The following is a 24290-nucleotide window of genomic DNA, read 5'->3' on the forward strand; positions in this document are numbered from 1 at the left end:
CCAACACCCCCCAAGTCCTTCTCCTCAGGGCTGTTCTCAATCCATTCTCTGCCCAGCCTGTATTTGTGCATGGGATTGCCCCAACCCACGTGCAGGACCTTGCACTTGGCCTTGTTGAACTTCATGAAGTTTGCACAGGCAACATATATACTTATGTATATTTATGTATTAACGCAGTGCATTAATTGCGATTTTAATACAGAGGGACACTAATAATTTTGATCAATGACTTCATGTGCTCTAAATAATTGCAACCTTTTTCATTACATAAATAAGACTTTATCTAGCTGTGGTGATTTTTTTCTTTGATGATAGTTATGATTTTATTAGATTGGTTTCCATCAAAAGTACTTAGTAGCTGACCAAGCACGTTGTAATATGGATAATTTGCTAACATGGTCACATTTGCTGGGTCTTTATCACAAGAGAAGCAGCATCCTTCATTGCTTTGGGGCTCTGGATTCCTAATATTCATCCACAAATGTAAGATCAGTAGGCCCGTATTGTATTTATTTTCTTCTAGTTATTTCTTTGTACGCAGTGCTATTTAAAAGGGAATCTCTGCTGTGCCATCAGCTCCATACTGTCAGCTTGGACATTTGCATAACTTGCAGAATTGTAGTTCTAACCTTTGCAGGAGTCCTTTCCAATGAGCAGCTTTCTCTCTGCAAGAAACTATTTTTACCTCCCGCTTTTCCTGCCTGAGCTGAGATCCTTGTAACCCCGCTGTAACGGGGAACTGGGAATCACTCAGTAAAACAGCTGTGATAGTATATGCAGTACAAGATGTGTATCGGCTTTAACTCTGAGGTGTTTAATAAACCCATTTCTCCTTTGGTGAAGTAATTTGTTTAAAGTAACGTTCAGAGACTATTCTGTTCCTAATATGTTAGACTCATGAGAAATTAAATTGTTTGCAATCTCGCTGAATTATAATACCTATGAACTTTTAAATTATTTGATAGTAAGGTAATGATATTTTGCCATCAGCTTCAGTAATGCAAACTCATGGCAGAACATCCCCAACTTGCTGGCAGAGAAAACAGCTCTCGGTTCAAGTGACACCATGACAGAGTCGAACACCGTGTTGTCCCGAATTACAGACCCAGCAAAGCCTAACGAGACCAAGGGCTGAGAGGACAGCATGTTATTTCTTTGTCAGGTGAGGGCTTCCCACCGCCACTTTGGGATTCAGTGGGAATGGTATCGTCCTCTGGTTTCTGTGCTCCAGGATGAAGAGGAGCCAATTGACTGTGTGTGTCTTAAATCTGTCCATTGCCAATGTGACCTCCACGCCAACACTAATGGCCCTGCAGTCACCTGTTTCAGGGGAGCTTCTCAGCCATCTCAACTTGGTGCTGGGCATCGTTTTCACTTCTGGGTATAATGCCCGTTCCTTTCCCTTTGACAGCAGCATGGTGTTGGAGGGTCCTGTCCCTATGCAGCACCTGTTCCCCTCTCATTCAGCCTGAGCCCCTCTCGTCCCACTTGCGTGCTCTTCTTTGGAGCCCATCCTGCCTGCTCAGTGGGACGGGGGATTTTGCCAAATGAAGGACTCGCAAACTCTGCTTGCCGAGGGCTCTGGGAGCAGCAATGCAATAACTATCTTCACTTCTGTCATTAATGAGCTCATTTTTACCCCTCTTGTGGTTCTCTCCAGTTTGATCTTATTCATCATGGTCCAAAAGAGGCCTCCGCAGCAGAACCCTGAGTGAGGCTTGACCTCGCCATCACTGTCATGGCATCCCTCATCTTTGCCATGCCTGTCAGACTCGCAAGCGCTGTGAAACACAGACTTCCTACTTTGCTGCCATTCGGGCTCATTTACCTTTCTGCTTTGTCCAACATCAGCAACAGCAGAGCCAACCCCTCCGGTCTCCCTCTGTGTCGGGGGACAGAGGAAGATGAGACTTGGAGAAGCCATTCTGAGAGCACTTCAGAGAGCCTTATAGGATGGGACAAGGAGGGCACGGTGATAGCAGAAACAGAGCCAGTTCTCATCAGAAACCCTGGATTTTAGTTACAGGGCCCTCCTGAGGGGATTCACTCTGCAGGTGGGTATGTTTTTCAGACTTAGGAAGACTATAAAGACAGCAGGTCACTACATGAGATTACTGAGGAAGACTTCATAGTTTTCAGCACAAGAGGATTTGAAGAGAAGGTGAAACAAGCTGCAGGGGGTCTTGTCAGACCTGTGGTGTGATAAAAATAAAACATTTTCCCATTGTCAAAGAAAATCAGTTTTTGAAAAGTTAAAGTGAACTCTCCATTTGGAGGTGAATTTGAGATTTCTTGAAAAAAAAACCAAAACACTAAATCTTCAAAACTTCAATGAGACAGAACATTTCACATCTCAAAAAAATGGAACGCACTTACAGGATGGGAAGCTGCCGCTCAGGTATTGAGGGGGTCAGGAGTGAAGGAAGCACTAAACGTTCAAACCACCCTGCTGGGTAGGCACCCTTCCCTGCCTGCAGAAGAAAATCTAAATCATGCAGGGTCCCTGCAAGAGTGTTTTGAGGGAAATTTCCTCCCAGACCCCCCATGGAACAAGCAGCTGAGCAGACTAAAGGGGACAGGGAAACCAGCGCAGAGGACCAAGGACGGGCTGGCTGCCCAGCACCGGGGCCGTGGCGTGGGTCCAGGCTGGTTCTGGTGCCCATGGAGAGCTGGGTGCAGAGTGAGGCAACCGTGGCTGGATTCGGCTGGCCCGGGACACCTGCTTAGGAATAAGAGAGACCTGCGAACACAGAGCACCATCCCCATGCTAGAAAAAGTGTTGGGGCAGCAGGGAATCCATACTTATAAAGAAAGCTGCATTCATTTTTGTATTTCAGAGCTGGAGGAGAGTAGCCAGGAAGACAGACTGACCCTCACTGCAGGTTGCCAGCTCCTCACGTCGGCTGCTCCAGCCCTCTTGCCCGTCTTTGGTGGTCTGGGTGGGCTTGGATGTTGATGTGGCAGATAAAAGGGTGAATGTGCAAAACCATGAGAGAAATGGTCACCTTCAGCAAGGAGGAAGTGATGTGCAGGTTGAAGGTGCCAAAATCTCCAGCCTTGGGCTGGAGTCCATTTTCACCCTGCAGGTCAGCAGCAGCAAAGCCTTTCACATCACCTCCAGTTCCCAGTCACCTATTCCTGCCCATCCTCTCCAAATCCAACTTCTCCCAGCCCCTCTCCCACGCTGAGGAGAGGCAAAGCCCATCTCTCTCCGACCCTTGCTGACCCTGGGACCTGGTGCGGCCCAGCAATTGGGAAGAAAGGGTAGGACCAGGGTCCTCTCATACGCTTGCTTTTGCCAGTAGTAAACTGCTAATCCTGGCACATGTACCATGAGTTCATGACCACTGCTTTAGCACAAATACTAATAAAAATAGCCAACAGGCAAGTAGATCCTCCTTGGGAGCCACCTGCAGCAAGGGGAGGGAGCAGCACCTTGCACAGCAGCCTTCCACTCAGTGCAGTGTCCCTCAGCACAGTGACCCCACCATGGGCCAGCAGCCACCAACAGGCACGATTTGTTCCTCCAGGTGCCTCCTTCAGCAGTAGCACCACTTCAGGCACACAGGTAAAGGAGGCCAAGCTTGGTGGGGAGAGAGTGTGGAACTGGAGGTGCTGGCCAGGCTGTACAAGTATTTGGGAGTCAAAAGATGGCGACAGGTGCCTATGGGATTATGAAGAGCTCCGGCTGTGTTTCTGTCCCCCATCGCCATGCTCTTCTCTTGTGCTAAGTTATGGTACGCGTAAGATATTCATCAATGCAAGCTGTGGAGCAGGAGCATCCCCGCTCCACAGGGATGCCTCCAGCTGCAGACAGCCCCCAGACACCCCTGGCTGAGCAGCCAGCCCCAGCCCATCCCCTGGAGGCTGCCCAGCTGCTGGAGGCCACAGGACCACAGGGGAGGCCCAGGAGGCCAGCATGTCTCCTGTGGCATCGGTTCCCATGACCCAGCAGCCCTATGGAACAATTACATCAAGCCGCTTCAGTCCTGCATCCCAGGGGAGGGGGCAAGTTTTGAGCACTGCAGGCAGCTGTGGGAGCTTGTGGGTTTGCAAATCCTCAGATTTGTATAGGAACAGCAAAGTCCGTTGTATGTGTTTCACGCATGGGACAGATGAGTTCCATCGGGTGAGTGAATGACTGCCTGTTTTGGTTATGCTGGCTGCACTTGTAAGCAAGGAGCTTGTTAAACAATGAGAAATTATAGACAGCGTGACCTTTGGTAACCAAAAGCTGGAGGCAAAGCAGAAATTTCTAGCAGCATCTTTCAGAGCAGGCTCAGAGCATGCCACAGCTCTGTCCGATCACTAGTGCCAAGTATTATGGGGCAAATAAAATAGTTTGTATTACATCAAAATACAGAATGAGGATTGCCAATTATTCTTCCACTGCTTTGAAACCCAGGTGAACTCCAGGGATGTCAGTGGGTGGGACCAGGTCCAGACTTAGAATTGCTTCAGGATTTCCTCAATTTGCGTGTGCCTGGGTGGTGCTGAATAACTCGTTTTCATGTTTTAAATAGCTGCTTTTTTTTGTTTTGTTTTGTTGTTTTTTGTTTTTTTTTCACCTGGATGTGTTTCTTCCAGGACACCACGTGCTTTTGCTGTGCAGTAACCATTACCTCTTGCAGGCTTCCATCCCATAGATGTTTTAAAAGCAAGCCTAACTTAAAGCACTGGCATTAGGTTCTTTGCCAACAGAGTTGCTGTTGCCATTTTCTTTTAAAAACTGGCTGGAGAGGGTCTTTTATAGGTCTATGGGTTAGCACGCTTGCTCCAGAAACAGGAGAACCAGTGTCAATCACTCCTGTGTCTGGAAGGGGCCCAAGTACTCCTCAGAGCTAGGACTGCCCCACGCTCTTTCCCTGAAGGTGAGCCTGAAGGTGCTCATACAGTACCTGAAGTACTGGTTTTGTTAAAACTGTTTAAAACCACAACTTGAACAAGGTAGTTCCTGCAGCAAGAGAAAGAGTAGATGAGCTGGGTGAGACACTGGGCATTAACTCTCCCTCGTCGTCCCCCCCCCCCCATCCTGGCAGAACGACTCTTCTCCACTTTTGATGGCCTCTGGCCTTGGAACAAACTCACAGCCCCTCAGGGACCTTAGGAAGAAAATCCTTCTTTCCACCACCTCTGCCTGCATGTGTTCTCCTTCCAGCCTCCGTCCGTGCTGAGCCCCCCCTTTCTGCCTGCCCCAGCCCGTGCCCCGTGCCACCCTCGGCCCTCTCTGCCCCATCAGCTCCACGTCTCTGGGAACATACGTAGGGCTTGGAGGCAGCTTGCCTCCCTCCCTGTTTCACGCAATTCATCCAGCCAGACACCTGCAACCTCACCATTCCAAGATGTACCAGGGTTTTCAGCTATGATATATTTTGAATGAACGCATAATGTTAAGAAGAATTGTTAATTCACACCATTACAAAACACAGGAGTACATAAAATTTTCTTCTATATAAAAAGAAAAGGTTGACTTTTAAGAGAGAGGTAAATCCTGCTCTCCTCCAATGCCGGCGTGTACCTGAAGTATCACCACTGAAGCCACAAGCAGTAAGAATGTTGTTTTATGGAATATTTAGAGATAGTTTTGCCTTTTGCATTTATGGATCCATAGACTTTTTTACATGATTGAAGTATGTTGCGTGTCAGGGTTGGTTTTTTTTTTTCCCAAAATTAATGATAAAATAAAATTTCTCAACAACAGTCTGGTGTGAATTTGTTTTGTTTTTGGTTTTTTTTTTAAATTTGAGACAATGCTGAGCTCCTCCATTGCAAGACTTCCACTCTGTGTGTTCAGCAATCAGAGATGCCCCAAGAGGCTTCCCACGAGAGTAGAGATCTTATCTCAAAAACCACATATTTAATCTTAAGCATGTGAAAAAAAAAAAAAAAAAGAAGTCAATATATCAAAAGTCAAATAGTTCTTGGAAATAGATATATTCTGACCTCCAGTGCTCCATTTGCAGGGTTATAGTTTTAATGTGCACCTTCACAACTTAAATTCTAACATCTTGTTTCACTGAGGGTTGGAATTACCCATTCAAGCCTTACAGCTAAAGTACAAGTTTCTCATAGTGCTGAGAAGCAGGTGTGCTATAACTGCTGCCAAGGACTTTGCTGTGGTTTTATTGCTCTCTTTGGGGGACAGGCTTGATTTTCTGAGCTGCCACCCCTCAGAGTCACTCAGCAGCTTGGACATGCACCTCTTCAGCGCCAGAGTTGCGAGGCAGGTTGCACCGCCTTGAATTGGCCTCGCAAGAATCAAAAGTACCCCCCACTCCTTGCAGAAGACACGCAGGAACAGGCATAACTTGAACTTCCAACTTCAACTAATAACAATTCCCTAGTCTGGAGCAAAAGCAAAAGCTGTGGTCGGAATGGTCAGATTGGCATGTTCAGGGAGATTTTGTCTTGATCTACAGCTGCTCAGAAAAACTTGTAAACCTGTTCCCACAGCTAAAAGTCACTGCTCTGATTTGCTAGACTAGCCCCCAGCTAACCCCTTTCATGGGAATTGACTGCTAGTACATCCGATTGATGTCTTTAAAAGGCTCTGAGCAGGGAGTGACCCTGGGTTATTACAGACAGGCAACTCGTTTCTGTAAATTCTCCCCTAGGAGGGAGATCAGAATATACTCAACCCGCTCTCCTTTCTTCTTCGTGTATTTACTCTGCATGTAAACTTAACTGATTTATAGTAGGACTATCTAGTGGATCGACAGCAATTGTTATTTATAAGTTCTCCCAGCTCTAATGCAGGAAAGCCAAGTTTCTTGATTCGTTACACTACATTGCTACATGAGGTACGCCTGTGCCTTGGAAAGGGAGAAGGCATGGTCAGACCCATGGGCTATTTCTCAAAAAGGGGTGAAAGGATCTCTGCTCTCTTCCGTGGGGAAGCGTGTTTCTCTAGAGGGTGAGCCAAGACAGAATAGTACTGCAGGGAACTAATTAATTTATTCTTTGTCTACATGCCACTTGGAGAAGAAAAATGGGAGGAAGGGAGCAAAATTCAAATGGAGAACAGAAAATTTCTTCATTCCTTCAAAGTGCATGCTCCCTTAGAAACTGCTGCGCTTTTCAAAGGTAACAGCATCTATATCTTCATGATCCCCAGATTGTAAAGACTAGATGCAAGTGAGGCTGCATCTCCCCACATTTAAGTAGCCAAGAGAAAGACAAGGGTATTGTGTTTCCCAGATCATTAGCCAAGAAGAACATTTTTATGGGAAAATGCACGCTGCCACATGTAACACCCAGTGAAAATTTTCCAAAATCTACACAACACACAAAGAATCTACACAACACACAAAGCCTGTGCACTCCTTGACGTAATGAGGGTCTCTCACAATGCTAAAAGACAAAAAAAACATTACAGAATAAACAGGGAGATACTTACACTGGTACTTAAAGGAACACTATGACAAAGAACCCCATCACTGAAGGGGTTACCAGAAAAAAAAAAAAATAGTAATCAAGAAGTCAGTTACTTGCTTCACTAGGAACTAGCTTATGAAGCAAGAGCTGTAAACCACAGGCTGTGCAGAACTCAAGAACCACATCTGAAGACACAGTGCCCTTTTCTCCTAAAGAGCAGCAAAGCAGCAAACCGTTAGCAGCAGAGAGCACGTGATCCTCAGGCACACCGCAACACCCTGCTGCTGCTTTAAGGCCCTCTGCAGCAATTCCCATTTTAGAACAAATTAAAGGCAGATTTTACGTATTAGATGACCATCCAATTAGGTCTCACTGATGAAATCTAGGGACCATTATTTGGAAATCATGGATCAGCAGGTTGTTTTTAAGAAGAGAAGGAAATTCAAAATAAAAGTTTCTGAATACTGCAGTCCGTGGACTGGCAAATACTCCAACTGTATCAGAGAAACCGATCAATATCTCATGATATTTTGGGATAAAGGACCACTCACATGCTGTGCACTAGAAGCAAACAGAAATATGCGCCAACTCACCTAACCTGTGTATATTCTACAAATCAGAAGCTGGTAAATTCCCCTTATCTGTGTCTATCCTCAGCTCCACTGCCACTGGAACTACCACTGCACGACACTGACAGCACTGCAAATTATTTATTATCCCCCAGAATCCTTCATGAGCCCCAAGAGTGGTTTCTCCATCAACTCTGCCCATTTTCATTTGGTGAACAGTGACATTTCCCTTGCTTTACAACTGCAGATAAAAATAGCCTCTTTCATTTCATAACTTCCCAAACTTCATCAGAAATGTGTTTTATGCAGCAGTACAAGCACGGGGAACAAACTGGCATTATGAATAGCTGTAAAGAACCAACAGAGGATCAAAGTAAATTAGGCATCTGAAGAACCATCCCTCCCTCTTCAGGAGGGGACTATGCTTTGAAAAGATTACAAAATACCACAAACTGGAAACCAACACATCCTCCTTCAAAACACATTTCCAAAGCAGCAATTAAAAACACTATTCATAGCTTTTTTTCTCTCTCATAGTTTATTGAATGAAATGAAACAAAACAAAGCATAGACAAACACAAAAAAATAAGATCTGCATTCCTCATGTCTCATCTGAACAGCAGTCCTTTACAATGAACAGGAAGGAGCTCCTCCGAGTACAAAGGCCAAAAGAGACCACAGTGCCACAATACCAGAGACCCTAAAGGGCAAGAATAATAAAATGCTGTTAGGCTACTTATATTTAGGGCTTAATTTTGCTCTTATGAGCTGAGATTCTTTTCCAAACTGTGTCAGGCCAGAAATTCACCCTTCACGAGCATCTCTTTCACAACCTCACGAGAGGGGTGCACTTTGAACCTGCAATTCTCTCCTACTACTGAGCTTTTGGCTATGCTGTACAATAAACACACATCCATCCCACCCCTGGGAGACACTGCCTCTCTCTCCTCAAGCTTAAGAGCTAGCACTACAGCTCATTAAGATAACCCTCCTTCTGTTACGACAGCACACGTGTGGTTTTGTGCTATCCATGGAGTAACATTACCCAGTTAATCAAAATTAAAGTCCAGTTGCCCAGGGCTGAAAGTTGCCACCCAGCAGTCGGCAAGCGAAGCTGCTTCTGCACCCCTTGTTCTCTTGAAGGGCTGGCAGAAGAACATTGGAAAAGAGGGGCAGACTGCTGCTGTGACAGGGCCAGGCACCCCGAGAGGAATGAATGCTTTTCCCCTTCCCCATCCCTGCGATTTCGGTAACTCACTGCAGCAGGCAGCTGACGCGCGGAGAGTGCCTCCAGTGGCCATAGACGGAAACCCGCAGATGAGGATGATGCTTATAATCTCGCAGAACCAGCCTGACGCTGGAATGAAAGGAGATGTCATCAACCATGGCTTGCAGGCTGCTTACAGCACCCCACAGCTCAGGACAGGAGTGTCTTAATCTATGAGTTGTCACAGCAGAGGGAAGGTGGGATGGAGACTCGGATCAAAGAGGATCAAGGGACAAGAAATTAAGACTTTCCAGTCGCTTACTGTTTAAATTTGTTGGAGAGCAGAATGAACTGGTTCTTTGAAAGCTGTCTGACATCGAAGCGACAAAGAGCTTTAAACTCTTCGTAAATCTGCCTTTCATTCAGCCCTGGCCAGCCTCGGACATGGACAACCAAGGCAGGGGGATGTTTGCAGGGAACGTCTTCCCCAGAAAAATTCTGGAAAATGTACAACACTGAGACATATCTGAGTTCAGAAATACTATAGAAACACTACTAATATAATCAGAAAATATTCAAAACGTGACACATAAATAAGACAGGTTGTGCAACACAGCTGTTGGCGTAAAATTATTTTTCTTTTGCCCCAAGATTCTTCTAAACATGAGTCATAAAAGCAAACTGTCACGATTACCATGGAGAAACCACCAGAGAAACAGCAACGTAAACTGACTAATGCCATCTTACAGCATAACAATATGAATACATTTCACAAAGCAGAAATCCAACTCGTTTGCCATTTTGAAAGGTCAATTGTGTCATTTGTATGATGACAACTTCTGCCCTGGTGGGCGCAGCCACTGGTGGATTTTTCTCCTCTAATGAAGCCATCAACTGGGCTACTGACCTACACACCCCACAAACTGGTCACAGACCTGCAATTCATACGCACAATGCTTGAAACACCACCTCGGATGAAATTCACTTTGTTCAGATACTCGGCTAACACGGTGAGATACTGAGAGAAAGAAGGATCAGCCTCCACTGCATCACTACATCAGAAAACAAAATGGAACAAAGTTTTGTTTCTCCAGTGCTGCACTGCTGCACAGTGCCTCTGGAGCACAGAGCTCCTGAAGAAGCTCTTTAACTAGTGACAAAATAGGTATTTTGGATCTTGGTATCTTCTACAGAAGTAGAAAAGCTGCAAGCAAAGGGAAGGGATTTGAACAGTTGCCTCTTAGGAACTTAACGGAAGGCACTGAATCACACAGATTTCAAAAATGGAAACTAATGGAAAATGATTTGACCCTGACCCAAGTGAACTGAACTTGAGAGCTTGTTCTAGGATAAAGGAGTCATGATGCCATTTCCCAACCTCTGAGCCATTGCTTGGCCCCTGATTTAATTTTTTAAATGTCAGCTTTTACATAAAGCTACTACTTTCAGATTTATAAAATAAAAATCTAATTAGAACCGTGACATTTCCAGTAACACTTTCTCTTATCCAAAAGGAAGGCCAGCCTGCAAAACAAAAAGTCAGCCAGAGCAAACTGACGACTGTTTTCCATAGGACTCATCCATGTAATGCAATTTTCAAAAAACATTTAAACGTCACTCACTCTGTGGATCTGCACAGTAGCAAATGAGCTGACTTCAGAAGAACTAGAAGGAGGAATAACGAGGTGGCATTAGAACAGAGCTAAAGAAACAACTAAAGAAATGGAAAGCAAAACCTCACTAAAGTGCAGCTAAGTTACTAAGAGCAACAGTCTATACATAAACAAATATTTCTTAGCATCAGGAAAGGAATTCCCAAGTCCCAACACAAACTCTGAAGCATTTAAGAAGCATTTTACCTGAACCACAGAGAAATGCATCATAGCCTGCCTCGTGAGGAGATTTCTTCTCAGCTGTAAGTGTCCAACAAAGTCAAAAAGGAGTTAACATCTTTAGCACACTGTGAACAGTGCTCCACTGCATAATCCTAACATTCATAAGATCCACTGTTCTGTTTTGGAGTTTTTCCCCACCACCACCCTCAGCTCCGATTCCTTCCTCACCCTGAAATCTTTACGCCCCATAGAAAGTCTATGCATTTTAAAATAATACCAACAAAAAGGCAGCAGTTACACGAATGGCTGCAAAGCACATGAAAAAAAATTAACTTTCATGATGATCTAAACCAAATTGTGTTGTATACGTTATTGATGATATGAGAACCATTTAAAAACACAAGAGGCTCTTCGCTGCAGGACACCATGCTGTCACGAAAAGCCAGGGAATGTCTGCCTTGCAGCCAGTATCACACCATGTACTGAACACAGCCTCCTGCACACACAGCACCACTAACCCTGCACGAGCCACTGAACGCCTGCTACTTTTTGGGACCTCCCTGCCATTAGCTGCCACTATTTTCCATTCTAGGACCACTGTTTCCCACCTCCCCTTGTCCATTCCAGGTGTTACCGACTCTTCACAGCCCTAAGCCAGGCTCAGTTCAGCCCAGCCTAGTGAAAATGCCATTTCTGCTAGCGGCATGATGCAAAGCTGACCTGCGTTACCCTCGGCAGCTACCAGGAACAAGCAAAACACACGACACTTTGGGAGCCCAGGCTTTGGGTCTGGACAAAAATGTGTATCGGCAGCTTGGTGCAAATTCAGCAGACCCACCAGCATTCACTCATGCTTTGCATGTGGACATCCACAGAGTAAAACAAAACCCTTTTTAGCATTCTGACTTTGAAGATTTGCTTAAGAACATACCGTATCTTGAGCAGTCACTTGCAAGAGTTATCACTGGGCACGTTGAATCTTTGGGATTTACATTGCTGCTGAAGACAAATGGATGTGTAAGATTATTGTCTTTCCTCGTTACGCTAGAGACAAGTTGCTGTTCTTTAGTGACCTGTGGCTTCGCTTCAGAAAAAGCTATTGAAGACTTTAAAACAAACTCTATGAAAAGGCCAAGATACCTAACTGATTAATATCTACCAGTTTTCTTCCTGAAGACTAACTCCTAAATAATTCCTCAGTCTCCTCCCCAGTTAAACCTTCTAAGCAGCAAGTCTGCTCCAATCGCATAGAAAAAATTTGAACTAAAAATCAATGGAAAACTCCAAGGAAAGGGGTTGACTAGATGGTTCTATTTGAACGGGAAACTCTGGAGGACAGATTAATAAACTGATACCCACAGAATGACAGAAATAAAAGAAAGAGCAAACAAACATAAAAACTAGTGAGAATCTGCAGTCTGAAATTGCTAAAACAAACAAAACCACCCAGAATCCCGGAACTGTTTTTATAAGCACTAAATTTGTATCTCCTTCCTGGGAGCAGGGGTGAGGGGAAAGGGGCGAAATTTTCCTTTTCTTAGCAAAATTGACATGAAAACAATTTATCCACAAAAGTAGTGTAAAAAAAAGAGAACTCTTCTATAACATCATGGCTAAGCTCATGAGATATGGTATCTACTCACGCGCCCCATTTGTGCTCCATAGCATTTGGTTACTGCTTTGGGCTCAGTGCAGCTCTTTTTGGGAGCTGGCATTTGAAATTAGGGTGCATTTTCACTGAGAACGGAAACTCACTCATTTCATAACACAACATAAGCAACATACAACTCTAAAATTGTACGTAAGGCTGTCTGCAAGCCAAACGTGTAACCAATGAAGTAATGGTGGTACAATATGAGAAGTGACTTAGAACAAGTAATTTACTGCACAATTACTTTATAAGAAAAATAAGCAAATAATTTGCTCTTAAATTTAGAAAGACAAGAAACCAGCTGAAAAATATCTGGGAGGAGGGAAAGTATGAACATATGAAATGACTGACTTTGAAGTATCTTTCCCTAGGAAAAAAAGGGATTGCTGAAGGCTTTACAGCCCACCGCTTACCTGCACAGAACCTCATTCACCTCCAAAAGATTAGTTACATAACGAAACGGACATTTCTATAAAAGAAGAACATGTTAGAAAACCAACCAAGACAGACCTCACGGTAAGCAAGCTCATTTATTGGTAGTACCGATTCATTAAATGAGATCTAAAATCAGAATGTCTCAGGGCAACACTGAGAACTGGTCACAGGTCTGTAACTACAGCGCATTGAGGAAAGATATCCCCTCTTTTGGGTGAAAGACAAGCTTTAACTCCAAACAAAAAGACCTATGCATCTCACCTTCCAGATAGATTTTGTTACAGTCTTGGTGTCTATGAGGACAGGAAACAGGTTGTGAATGTTCTTTTTAAACTCCTCATAGCTTTCTGAAAGCAAAACAGACATGGAGAAAGACATCGTAAAACTGAGGAAAAGCCAATGGTATTTCAAATGAGTAAAAAAAGAGAGGTGAAGTCAGAGGAACAATGCACTGCTGCAGCAGTTAGAGCTCCGAAGAGGCAACTAGCGCTGCTGCTTGCTAAACACTGTGGGTGGCTGGGGTGGCGAATGACCACTGTGCTTACTATCCCATCCCCGTTGCAAAGGCAGCGGCCTGGGGACAGCAGCTATCTACGGCATTACCTGGAAGGGGCTTGTAGAACTTGTCGTGAAGATGCATAAGGTCCATAAGCATGTTGTGTCCCACCAGGGGCTATGGGAATACAAACATAATGGCCCATTGGAACATATCTTTGAAGAGAGCTCAGACATAATCAATTTTAGGCATGCTCAACAGCTGTGATCCTTTCCTCTGGTGGACAGCATCCACACACGCTCACCCAAAAGTCATTCAGGCTGCAGAGCTCACAGAAGGACTACTGCTTTCAGGAAATCAGACTTGTGGACTCTCTGAGGAGGGTATTTGTCTCAGCAGCATTCTAGTTTGAGTGTATCTAAGGAGCCAGGTGGATTCTCAGTTCAGCTGAACACTGGTAAAATCTTCCAGCAACCAGATTTATAGGCTCATTCACAAGGTGAGGGACAGCCTTTGCCTGCACATCACCCATAGTCTTCTCAAGCTGAAATTAATTTAATAATCTGCATACAGAACATAAGAATTTCCACACATAATCAGACCAATGGTCCAATAAACTAGTCTGTCACACGCTGAAAAGCATAACTTGCCCAAAAGGCAAGAATCTGCTCAGCTTTCTTAGATGGTGACTCATGCTGTGTAACATAAGGATTTTCAACGTTTCGGACTCCTGCATTTTCTCAAGTGATGTAAGAAACACATTGCAGAACGAGTTCTCGCTCCCTTTCCCCTGGCTGCACTTGGTTTGCAGGAGTAATAGAGAAGTAACACAGGGAAATCCAGTGTTTGGATCCATAATTCTGAGCATGCTTTGGGAGTGGGACCTGGTCAATAAGAAGATGTAATGTTTAACACTTATTTTTTTCTAACCATGGCTGCAATCCAAGAATTCATCTCAGTTTTACTGACAACTAAACAGGACAATCACATTGAGTGAGTTATTTAATACAAATGACTACTTTATCTTTCATCACCTCTCTACACCCGGTGTAGGAAGTGAAAAAGAGATGAAAAATGAAGGTAGGGATGAGGCATTTTACCTTCTTGGCTTTAACAAGTGTCTGGAAGAGGTTGGTGAAGCCCCGGGCAGACAGGAGAATGAGCTCCTTCTGGCAGTAGTCATAAGGAGAGTTCTCCAGAAGCTGGCGATGCTGTGGACTCACTTTTTTCACCATTACCTGAAAAGAACAGTCATTGGGTATCTCAGCCTCCCATGCTAGTTGTATGTACATTGCTTACTGGGGTTCAGTAATGCTGAGGACAAGTTCAGCTTCTAGGCTATGAAGGATGGAGAAATAGTGCATCCCCTGGGGCCCCAGGATTGTCTCACTTCTCTTCCGTATAAAGATCAGTGCTCCAGTAACAAGAGACTTGCCCTAAGGGTGTCATATTAATGCTTCTCTTGTTAAGAGGATAGTTCGTACCGCAGGTTTTTTTGAGCACAAACGAACATAATTCAATTTAACTTGACACCAGTGTAGTAAGTTCATGGCACCAAGAAACGGAAACAAACAGCAATCACACAAACTGAGTCCCCAAAGACTATGCTTCAGGTGAGAAGGCTGGGTAAATCTGTCACTCTGATGACACTCGTTATCAGATGAAACAGGACTAATGCGAAAAAAAAAAAAAAAAAAATCCCAAACCACCAAAAACACTTCTGTAATTTACTTCTAAGCAACTGACTCATACATACTCATGTTTTGATAAGTGCACAGAAAATTATTTAATTCAGAAAATATTGCACCAAATATAAAATACAAATAGCAAACCATATAACAGAGCAAAAGCCTTCAAAGCAACTACATGGCAAAAGTCAGCACAGGAAAACCACAAAAAAAAAAAGACTAAAACTTCTACATTGTTGTGGAGGTACTGAAGGAGAGATCTCGCAAAGTCTGAAGAGGCAGAGAAGGTCCCTCCAGAAGTGCCCCAAGGACAAGCACTTCCAGCTGAAGGTATTTTGTGGCTACAGGACAAACAGAAACCAAAGTTACTCAGTTTTCTGGATCCCTTTTCTTAGAATTCCACAATCAACACTTCCCAGAACGTTCCTTTATCATTGTCTTCTCCTCCTCCTGGACCCTTTCATTAAAAGTACAAGCAACATTTCAGAGTCTCTGCAAGAATGCCAGTCCTATCCGTCTAGATAGAAACCCTCTTTTCAAAGGTCCACATTTCCCATCTTACCTTCTTGTCTCCAAGAGGCTGTGTCCAAACATTTTGGAGAGCCTTTCTCAAAACCAGCTGAACTTCAAACATCTGATAGCCTGAGACAGAAAAAAAAAAAAAGTAGTAAAAACTTCAGAGATGCAGATAAGCCTATTTAGGAAAACACATTTTCCTAGACAGAAGGACTGACAAGATGTTTCTCCCTCAGGGTACAGAAAATACTCCTGAATGTATGATCTTGGTACATTACTATACACAGTGACCGGTGGGGTGGGGGAACGACACGACAAAAACAAACCCACACCAAAAAAAAGAGTCACAGTGAGAATTTCAGGCAAATAAGCTTTTGTCAGGACACAGAGGAAAGGAAAAGACTCACTGAAAAGAAGAGGGAGGAAGGCTACTACTCTGAAAGAGACTGACTGTGGTTTTGGAAAGTTTCAGAGCAACAAACCCAGAAGCCAAGCACAGGTGAGAGGTACCAATGCATTCTTCCCCACAGCTGATAAGGAACTAACCCAGTCCTCTTCTGAACAGCATACAAAAAGACACCTTAATCAGTCTTATTGCTTGCTTAAATAAATGTCTTTCTTGTCACAGGGGCTCACCATTGCCAGACCTTATTAAATTATCAGTATCCTATCTACTACAGCTGAGACAGCAGATACAGGGGGTGGGGACTGTGCTGTGTTATGTATTTCACACTCTGCAAAAAAGCATCAACAGACAAAGCCTTAAATACTTTCTGTCCTTCCTAACCTTTTCTGTATTTTATTCCCTGACCTAAAGGATTAAGATTTGGTTTCTGTGAGCAAACATACAAACTACTCTCTACTACAATTCCATGTCCCTCAACTCCTCCAAAACAGCACAGAAATTCCTCAGCTCTGCTATAGTGCTCCCAAAAGCTAATGCAGGTGGTAAATGGCCCATTTATCCCCACTGGCGTATATGTGTCTCCATGGGGCTCCTTGTTGCTCCACATGAGAAGAAACAAACTCTGAAAGGAGACCCGCCTTTCCCTTCTCCAAGGGGAAGAAAACAAAAACCAGATCACCCAGGATTTAAAACAAGTCAAAAGTTGTCCTGATCCAGAGCAACTACAAATTCTCCAGCTGCTGTCCCAAAGCACCACAAAATTAGTCAGTTACCACAAAGCATGCTCCAAGCACCTAGACATCCACTTCCACTACAGAAAGACCCACCAGCCCAATGGAGCAGAAAAGCAGAGCCCAGAGATGAATGCCTGACAGGAACTGAGGTGTAGCCAGGGTCAAAGAGTTGTAAAGGCAGGATGAACAGAGATGCTTTCACTCTCAACAGAGCACTTGAAGAGAACAGGCAGCAAGGTCCACAGCAGCCCCAGAAGTTCAGGAGAAGTGATGAAGCCACTCAGAACCCACAGGTGCCTAAGGAAGGCATCTTGTCTCATACCACTCAGATCCTGCAGAATCATGGACTCCTCTTCCTCTGCTGCAGCTATCCAACAGGTCACTTCATCAATAGCCTTCTTCAGCACATCCCTGTTCAGGGCACTAAAGCAGGATCGGGGGAAAGAGGCAGTGTGTGAGAAAAAGCTCTTTACAGACGGACCCTTGTGCCCTGCCATGGGAATGCAAAACCATCACTTCCCAACATTCACCCAACTCTCCAGATTGCATCGTGTGATCTCTGTCTTTCTTCAGACAGACCACAGCACACTAGAACAGCTGCAACAAGGCACTCAGACCAATAGGCTTTCACGTTTCTACCAAATGTGATCTGAGTGAAGGTGAGCTGCCAATACAGTCAGTACTGAGGATCCACCTCTCCAAATAGCGCTCACCTGCTGACTTCCGAGCTACCCACTAAGAGATGCTGGCTAAGGATCTTCTCCTGTACCTCATTCATGTATGGGATTCCATCTTCAAGGAACTGAGGAAGGGGAAAAATGCCAGGTTGCTTACTCTCCCCTGGACTCTCTTGCAGGAAATTAGAGAACAGCAGGTTAGCCAGGTCCAGAACCAGCATATACTTGGAAGATGCTGGTGCTCCTCATTCTTAGACTATCCTCTTTAAAAATAAAAATGGTAGGTAATCCAAGATGCATTCTTACATAAAGGAAGACAAGTTTATGTATGGAGGAAAGAAAATTATTTTTGTCAACTGTAATTTTTGCTCTGCTTTTACCTTTGCTTTAATGAGATACTTCAGGTGTCAAGATATCATGATGCTTCCTGTCCAAAACTGCTGAACAGTGCTCTTATGTGATGACAATCTGAATTTTACGGGAAATGTGGCAATATGCAAGATGCAGGTAAACTGAGACTTGCCCACCTTCATGGCTAGTAAAGACTCCCACTGGGGTCTGTTTAGTAACTCCTCAGCTCATCAGAGATAGGTTTTCTTTTTTTGAGGTGGGGAAATCTGTCTTAGGCTGGCAAACCTCTACAGCGGTTCAGAAAAACCAGCACTCGCTCGCCCTGTTGATAATGAACCACATGATGCATTCATACTTTAGCAAGATGCTTTTTACCCTAGAAATGTAGCATTTAGGGATATTAATCCTAATTTCTGCTGTAATTGCACAGACTTCCTCTGTTCTAGATTCCTGGCAGAGAGATTACATACCTTTCTATGGTCAAAGCCATAATGAGACAGGAACTGAATGCTAGATGCGGAGAGGGTGAATTCGACATCCTTAACTCCCAATGTTGAGGGAAAGAGAAAAAAGTTGTACGAATGCACCACATACCTACAATGAAAAGAAAAATCTTTCTAGAAGGTAATTAAAAGAAATAACTCCCCACAAGAGAATTCTTCATAAAATCTCAACAGCTCTGTCTTTATTATAAAACTGCTTTTTTATACTTACTTGTTTGAATTTTCATTTGAGAATATTGCCAGCCCTGCAAGACAGAGAAACCTCTGTTGAAATGGCAATGTTTAGCTGGATGTCCACAGATACCGTGAAATTTAGATAATGTATTTGGGGATCCCCTGATGGAGTACGTGTTTTCCATTCACTAATGCCACAGTGCAAATCTTAACAGGGACTGCCATGCCACTCCCCAGCTCGCGGAGAGCTGAACGGGGACAAGCTTTTAGCGCTAAGCGGGAAAAGGAGTCAAGTGTGATTAAATAGCAAATAGAATTGAGCAATGGGTGACGAGCCAAGTTGGTGACAAAAATCTTCAACTATGTATACACAGGTCTGTGGGTCCAACTACGCTACAAAAGCATTTGAAAGGAGCCAGGCACCACAGATGACTGAAAGGTGTCTTTTACTACTTAGGTTCTGTTTTTTTTTCTATTAACCCCTAAAAAGCCCATTTAATACCTTACATAGCCTAAGGCTTTGAACAATATTTTAAACAGCTTTGGAGCTGGTTTCTTGACTTCTAACTGTTTTTTAACTGTCAATAGCCCTCCGCCACCACCATAGGCCCTTTCTTGTGTTTCTTATTATTTTATGAATATCAGAAATACTACCCTTCACCTTGCTCTGCCAGTCCCCTTACTCATTACTCTGTATCAAATGACACAGCCTTGAATAGGAGCTGCTGTCACCTACTTCTTGCTTCCAGCCTGTTTTAAAAGCCCTGTATTTGCGCCTGCAATCTTTCAATGTGAACAACTTTAGACCAGTAAGAAGCATATGGCTCACCTGACTTTACGTTACTTAAATTACTGAAAAGTTGATAGCATTAAACTTCAGAGGGGGAGGGAAAAAAAAAAAACCCTACGACAGGCAAAGAAGTGTCTCTGTAACGAAGTGACTGAAGCCCAGAGCCACCCGTGGGGCCGGCCAGCTGGCGACAGGCCAGGTAACCACCATGACCTCGGGAGATGAATTTTCCATGCCGGACCAGCACTCACCGAGCTGCGCAACTGCGAAGCGCTGGACGCTCTGCCTGGCCTTCCGGTACCGCTCCGCAGGGGAATCGAACAGGCTGCGAACAAAACCGGGATCAGGGGAAGGGGAGTGGGAAACATGGGAGGTTTGCAACGCACGGGTTGTTCTCCCGGAGCTACAGCAGCAACTCTCCCTCAAGCTCCAACAGCTTTACCTGGGCTGGTTATTTTGCCGGGCAGTTGAATGTAAGCCAGTGAACTCCATATCAAGGGCTGTTGTGGGGGGCAAGCACACAAAATTAAGCCAGAAATACGAAGCGGGCGTTTCACCAGCACCAGGACGAGGATGTCTGGAACACCTCTTCACTGCCGAGCCCACGGGGCTGCCTCACCCACTGCACCATGTTCGCTTCTCCCGTCCCCCCCCCGCCCCCTAACTCCCGCCCTGTGCCCGCCGAGCGCCGGCCAGCGCCGCGGAGAGGCCTCGCTCTTCGCCCTTCGCTGCTCTGGTTCCCACCAGCACCATGACCTGCTCAAACAGGCCGCCGCGCCACGGCCTACCCCCCGCCTTCGCCGGGCAAAGCCCCGCCGACCCCCCACTCAGCGGGCGGGGGCCGGGGGGGCCGCTCGGGCCGCTCACGGCCGACAGGCCGCCACCCGCTGCGGCTCACCCAGGAAGGCAGCGCGGCGGAGGCGGCCCCGCAGGCGCGGCAGGCACCGCTCGAAGGCCGCCGCTCCCACCTCCATAGCGGAGCCTCCGCGCTGCCCCCCGGCCCGGCGCGCCTGCGCTGCTCCGGCCGGCGCGGAGGAGGGGGGCCCTTCCCCCGGGTTTAAAAAGCAGCGAAGGTAGAAGCCCCCGGAACGCGGGCTGAGGGACACGCAGCGTCGAGGGACGCGGAAATAAAAGAGGGGAAGGTTTCGAGTGGGAATGTGAAAGGCTGGGAAATATGCTACGGTGGGGGGGAACCCTGCTGGGGGGGGGGGAAGGGAGTGGTGGTGTTTGCCGAGCCGCGGGCGGGCAATTGGGCAGCATGGGCCTGTGGCCAAGTGGCGGGCACAGGCCAAGGGAAAGGGGCTCCCTGCCACCTGCAGCTGGATGGGCGGCCTCTCTCCTCGGTTTAAGACATTAGAACATTGCAAGAAAGCCGCAGGGATGAGGTTTTTTTACCAAGTTTAGCATGTAATTTTAATAAGGTTCCAAACATTGTCATAAATGACTGTATTCTGCTAAATTAGACTGGCCATCTACACAGATCAAGCATTTCAGAGTTCAGGTTTGAACAAACACAAAATCAAATACAAAAAAATGAAATACACTTTAAAATTATTGAATTCTGAAGTAAGTTCTGTTAGCCCGTCAAGTTGAACTGTAACAGTTTATTCTAGGCTTAAAAGAAAAGTATTGAAGATTTTAGCATCAAGAATGTGACACATTTCCACACATTTAAAAACATTTTATTATAAGATACCATATTTCAACTTTTTCCAGCTCTGGACCTTCACTGTGCCTGTACACACACCTAAAGAAGTCATCATTGCTCCCTGGAAAGTTTTCCCAATGGTCTCCATTTTACCGATAGATTCTTCGTGGCTCACGCAGAACAACACCACCCTCCTCCATTGCTTTTTCAAATTCCTGAATCTTGTTTAAAAGACAGAGAGACACAAGTAAGTACAAAGAAAAAGCCATCAGCACCAAAATATCAGTGGGGACATGTTACATGGTGGGGCAGAGGTTAACAGCGTCACTAAAACGTAATGCCAGGATCTGCAGCTTGTCAGTTACCCTTTCAAGCCTCGCAAGAAGGGATTGTCAAGCCACATAAGAAAACTAATGGTGAAGAGGTGAAAAGGTAAAAAAAGGCCAAATGAGTGTCAGGAGATGGGTACTTGCCGAGTCACAACGATATTCCCAGGGTATAACAGCTTTAAAGTTCACAAAGTTGATTCCTGCTTCTAAACAGCGCTGTGCCATTACACGGCCAAGGTTTTTGCAAGCTGATACTCCCTTGGGACTGTACAGGTGTCTCTTTATGGCCCACTCTCGGGTAGAGGCAGATACCACAACATCCCCATTACAACGCTCAACAAAGGCTTCTACATAATGTTGTGTCCGCTCAAGGCGTAATCTGAGTGAAGGAAAGAAAGAACATGGGATGTGATGTCTTTTCCAGATCTAGAAAGAGAACACATTCACATGCATAAATGTATAAGTTACTCACTTTAAATAAAACTGAATGTACTGGAGCCATTAATACAACAATGATTTCTTAATATTGCTTTTATTATCTTATCTAGGTTTTTGCTTACTTTATTAGAGCATAAAATAGGACTCATTTGACCAGTTCAACTGAGTGAAATTCCAGCTTTTCACCAGTTGCGCAGGTGACAGTCCTATGTTGCCTCACACCAGCACTCACTCCAAACCAAGCACTGTACACATGCACAGTGCTGTACAGATGCTTATGGACTAGATCGGGGGAACTGCTCCAGCAGAAGTGTAACCTTAGGTTTGCTACGCAGTCTCTTAAAGGCTTCTGCTTACACAGCAGGTAACAACTTGTCAGGATTGACAAGTGGTCAAGCAGTACTTCATAAGCCATAACACATAACCACAGTGTTACAAGCAAGTATTTTCTATTGCACCGAGACAATATCAGATTTCCAGGTATGAACAAACTGAACGTGGCTGTCCCCTCAAAAACAAAAAAAAATCCAAACCAGCAAAACCCAACAAACTACTATGGTGTCTCAAAAAAAAAATAATGATGCATGGTCAGCACAGGACTAGGAGAATCCTAAGTTAAAAAACAGTTGCTTAAGCAATATTACTGCTATCTTAACAATAGGTCTTCAGCACATATGTTAACTTTCACGTGATGCTAGCTAGCCTAGTGTTCTCTGACCACAGAAGATAACTGTTAATTAAGAACAGCTACGGGAGCAACTGATTCAACGACCCAAAAAGTGCATTTTGTAGAAATTCCACCTGGGGGGTTGTTTTTTTTTTTTGTTTGTTTTAATTTGCTCTGGAGTCTTCATTTCTGCCAGTGACTTTCTGACTCACCTATGCCAGAATTCACGCTTTGGCCACGTTGTCTTCCAGCCACGCTCCTTCCTAGCCAAGGCCAACTGTTCCAAGTTCCGAGGATTCCTGTTAGTGAAGTCTGGGGCAACAACCTCATTTTCGCTTGTGTCCACTTCAGTCTCAGTTTTGAGACTGGCTGTAGTTGATGCTAAACGAAGACCTTTAGGGGAAGCAAGAAATAAAACACCCCAGAATTAAAAAAGAATACAGTGCGGTCAGTAGAAAGAATATAATACAGAATGATGCAGCTTGTAAAAGTTAACAGGGCAAATTAGCTTTTTGTTTGTTTTTTTAACACTAAATAGACGTATTACCAAAGCTGAACCTGTTTCTCCAATAAAGCTACAAATGAAAAATGTATTAACAGTGGATCAAAACCCACACATAAAATATAGATTCATAGGCAACTAGAAGATTCCTAGAATTAAGGCTTTACAAAATGCTGAAAGCAAACTACACAAGGAACCAATGCCAGCGCTACCAAACAACAAGGGAAAAATCCTCGATCCTGTAAAGCTGTTCATCACTATTTAAGCTAACAAACACGAATGTGGAGTTAGGCTTGCAAACTCACTCTGCTACACAACTTTTCAGTCCAGAGAGGCGGCGGGAACCTCCCACCGGAGTGACGGGCAGGGCCTCTCCCTGTCAGACCGCCCGCCCGCCCCGGCCGACAGCACACCAGCAGCGGCGCCGTCCCGCAGCCGCCCGAACGGCCGTCACAGGCAGGAGCCCGGCACAGACCGAGGCGCTGCCAACACCTCCCCCCCCCTCGGCCGGCAGCGCGGGGGAGGCCGAGCCCCCCCGCCGGGAAAGGCCGGCAAGGCGAAGGGCTGGGCTTACCCGCTCCACGTGCCTGGAGCCTGCCGGCCGCCAGCAGCAGGCAACCGCGGCCGCTCAGCGCCATGGGGAGCCGATGCCCGCCACGGCCTCAGGAGGCGGTCACCTCCGCGCCGCTCAGGGACACCTGGGCGCCGCCATCTTGACGAGGCCGGCACCTTCCGCCGGAAGCCGGTCTCGAGAGGACTTCCGCCCGGCAATTAATAACGTCACGCGGAGGCGCCGGCTTCCTTTCCCCGCTCCCCGCGTGGCTGTGGGGAGGGGACGGCTTTTATTGAAAGGAAAACCGCTTCTTTTGCGTTGCGGGCTGCGGATCTGCCGCTCCCGCATCAGGCACAAGGGGGGACGGGGGCCGTGTGGTGCCGCCCATCCCACTGCCCGCTCCCTGGCCGCCGCAGGGTTGTCCTGAGCTCCTACAAACGCCGCACCGCCCGGCACGGCGAACCCTCGCCGCGGGGCAGCCGCCGGCGGCGACATGCCTTCTCCCCCCACGCGCCGCGCCCCTGAGGCGCGAGGGGGCCAGCGCGCATGCGCGGCAGCCCACACCACCTTCTAGAACCTCCTGGAAGTCTTTCTGCCCCTCCCTGGGCGCGGCGCCTTTGTTCAACCGCACGCGCCAATGGCGCCTCGCGGCTGGGCCGTACCGCGCCCTCGGATTGGGCAGGAAGGGCGAGGCTCCGCCCCTCTCGCCCAAGGGGTTGTCCCTGTCCCGCCTCTCCGGGAGGGGTG

General features: G+C 45.9%; 2 protein-coding genes across 2 annotated transcripts; both read right to left on the bottom strand.

Moving 5' to 3' along the window:
- Positions 1 to 8478: 8478 nt before the first annotated feature.
- PNLDC1 (PARN like ribonuclease domain containing exonuclease 1) lies at positions 8479 to 20380 on the bottom strand (the record flags this gene model as incomplete). Its single annotated transcript, XM_082481766.1, has 19 exons — positions 8479 to 8643; positions 9202 to 9300; positions 9473 to 9648; positions 10103 to 10202; positions 10773 to 10815; positions 11010 to 11063; positions 11917 to 11984; positions 13050 to 13105; positions 13333 to 13418; positions 13675 to 13744; positions 14668 to 14805; positions 15818 to 15897; positions 17234 to 17334; positions 17625 to 17713; positions 18410 to 18533; positions 18654 to 18687; positions 19658 to 19731; positions 19849 to 19906; positions 20305 to 20380. 19 exons carry the CDS (start codon positions 20378 to 20380, stop codon positions 8571 to 8573), a joined length of 1599 nt encoding a protein of 532 aa, XP_082337892.1. The 3' UTR covers positions 8479 to 8570.
- Positions 20381 to 21072: 692 nt separating this feature from the next.
- Positions 21073 to 23742, bottom strand: MRPL18 (mitochondrial ribosomal protein L18). Its single transcript, XM_082481454.1, has 4 exons — positions 23565 to 23742; positions 22701 to 22881; positions 21528 to 21762; positions 21073 to 21275 (listed from the first exon to the last, which is right to left on the bottom strand). Exons 1-4 carry the CDS (start codon positions 23626 to 23628, stop codon positions 21204 to 21206), a joined length of 552 nt encoding a protein of 183 aa, XP_082337580.1. The 5' UTR covers positions 23629 to 23742; the 3' UTR covers positions 21073 to 21203.
- Between the last annotated feature and the right edge of the window lie 548 nt (positions 23743 to 24290).

This window comes from Vanellus vanellus, assembly GCF_965231255.1.
Source record: "Vanellus vanellus genome assembly, chromosome: 3".
NCBI lineage: Eukaryota > Metazoa > Chordata > Aves > Charadriiformes > Charadriidae > Vanellus > Vanellus vanellus.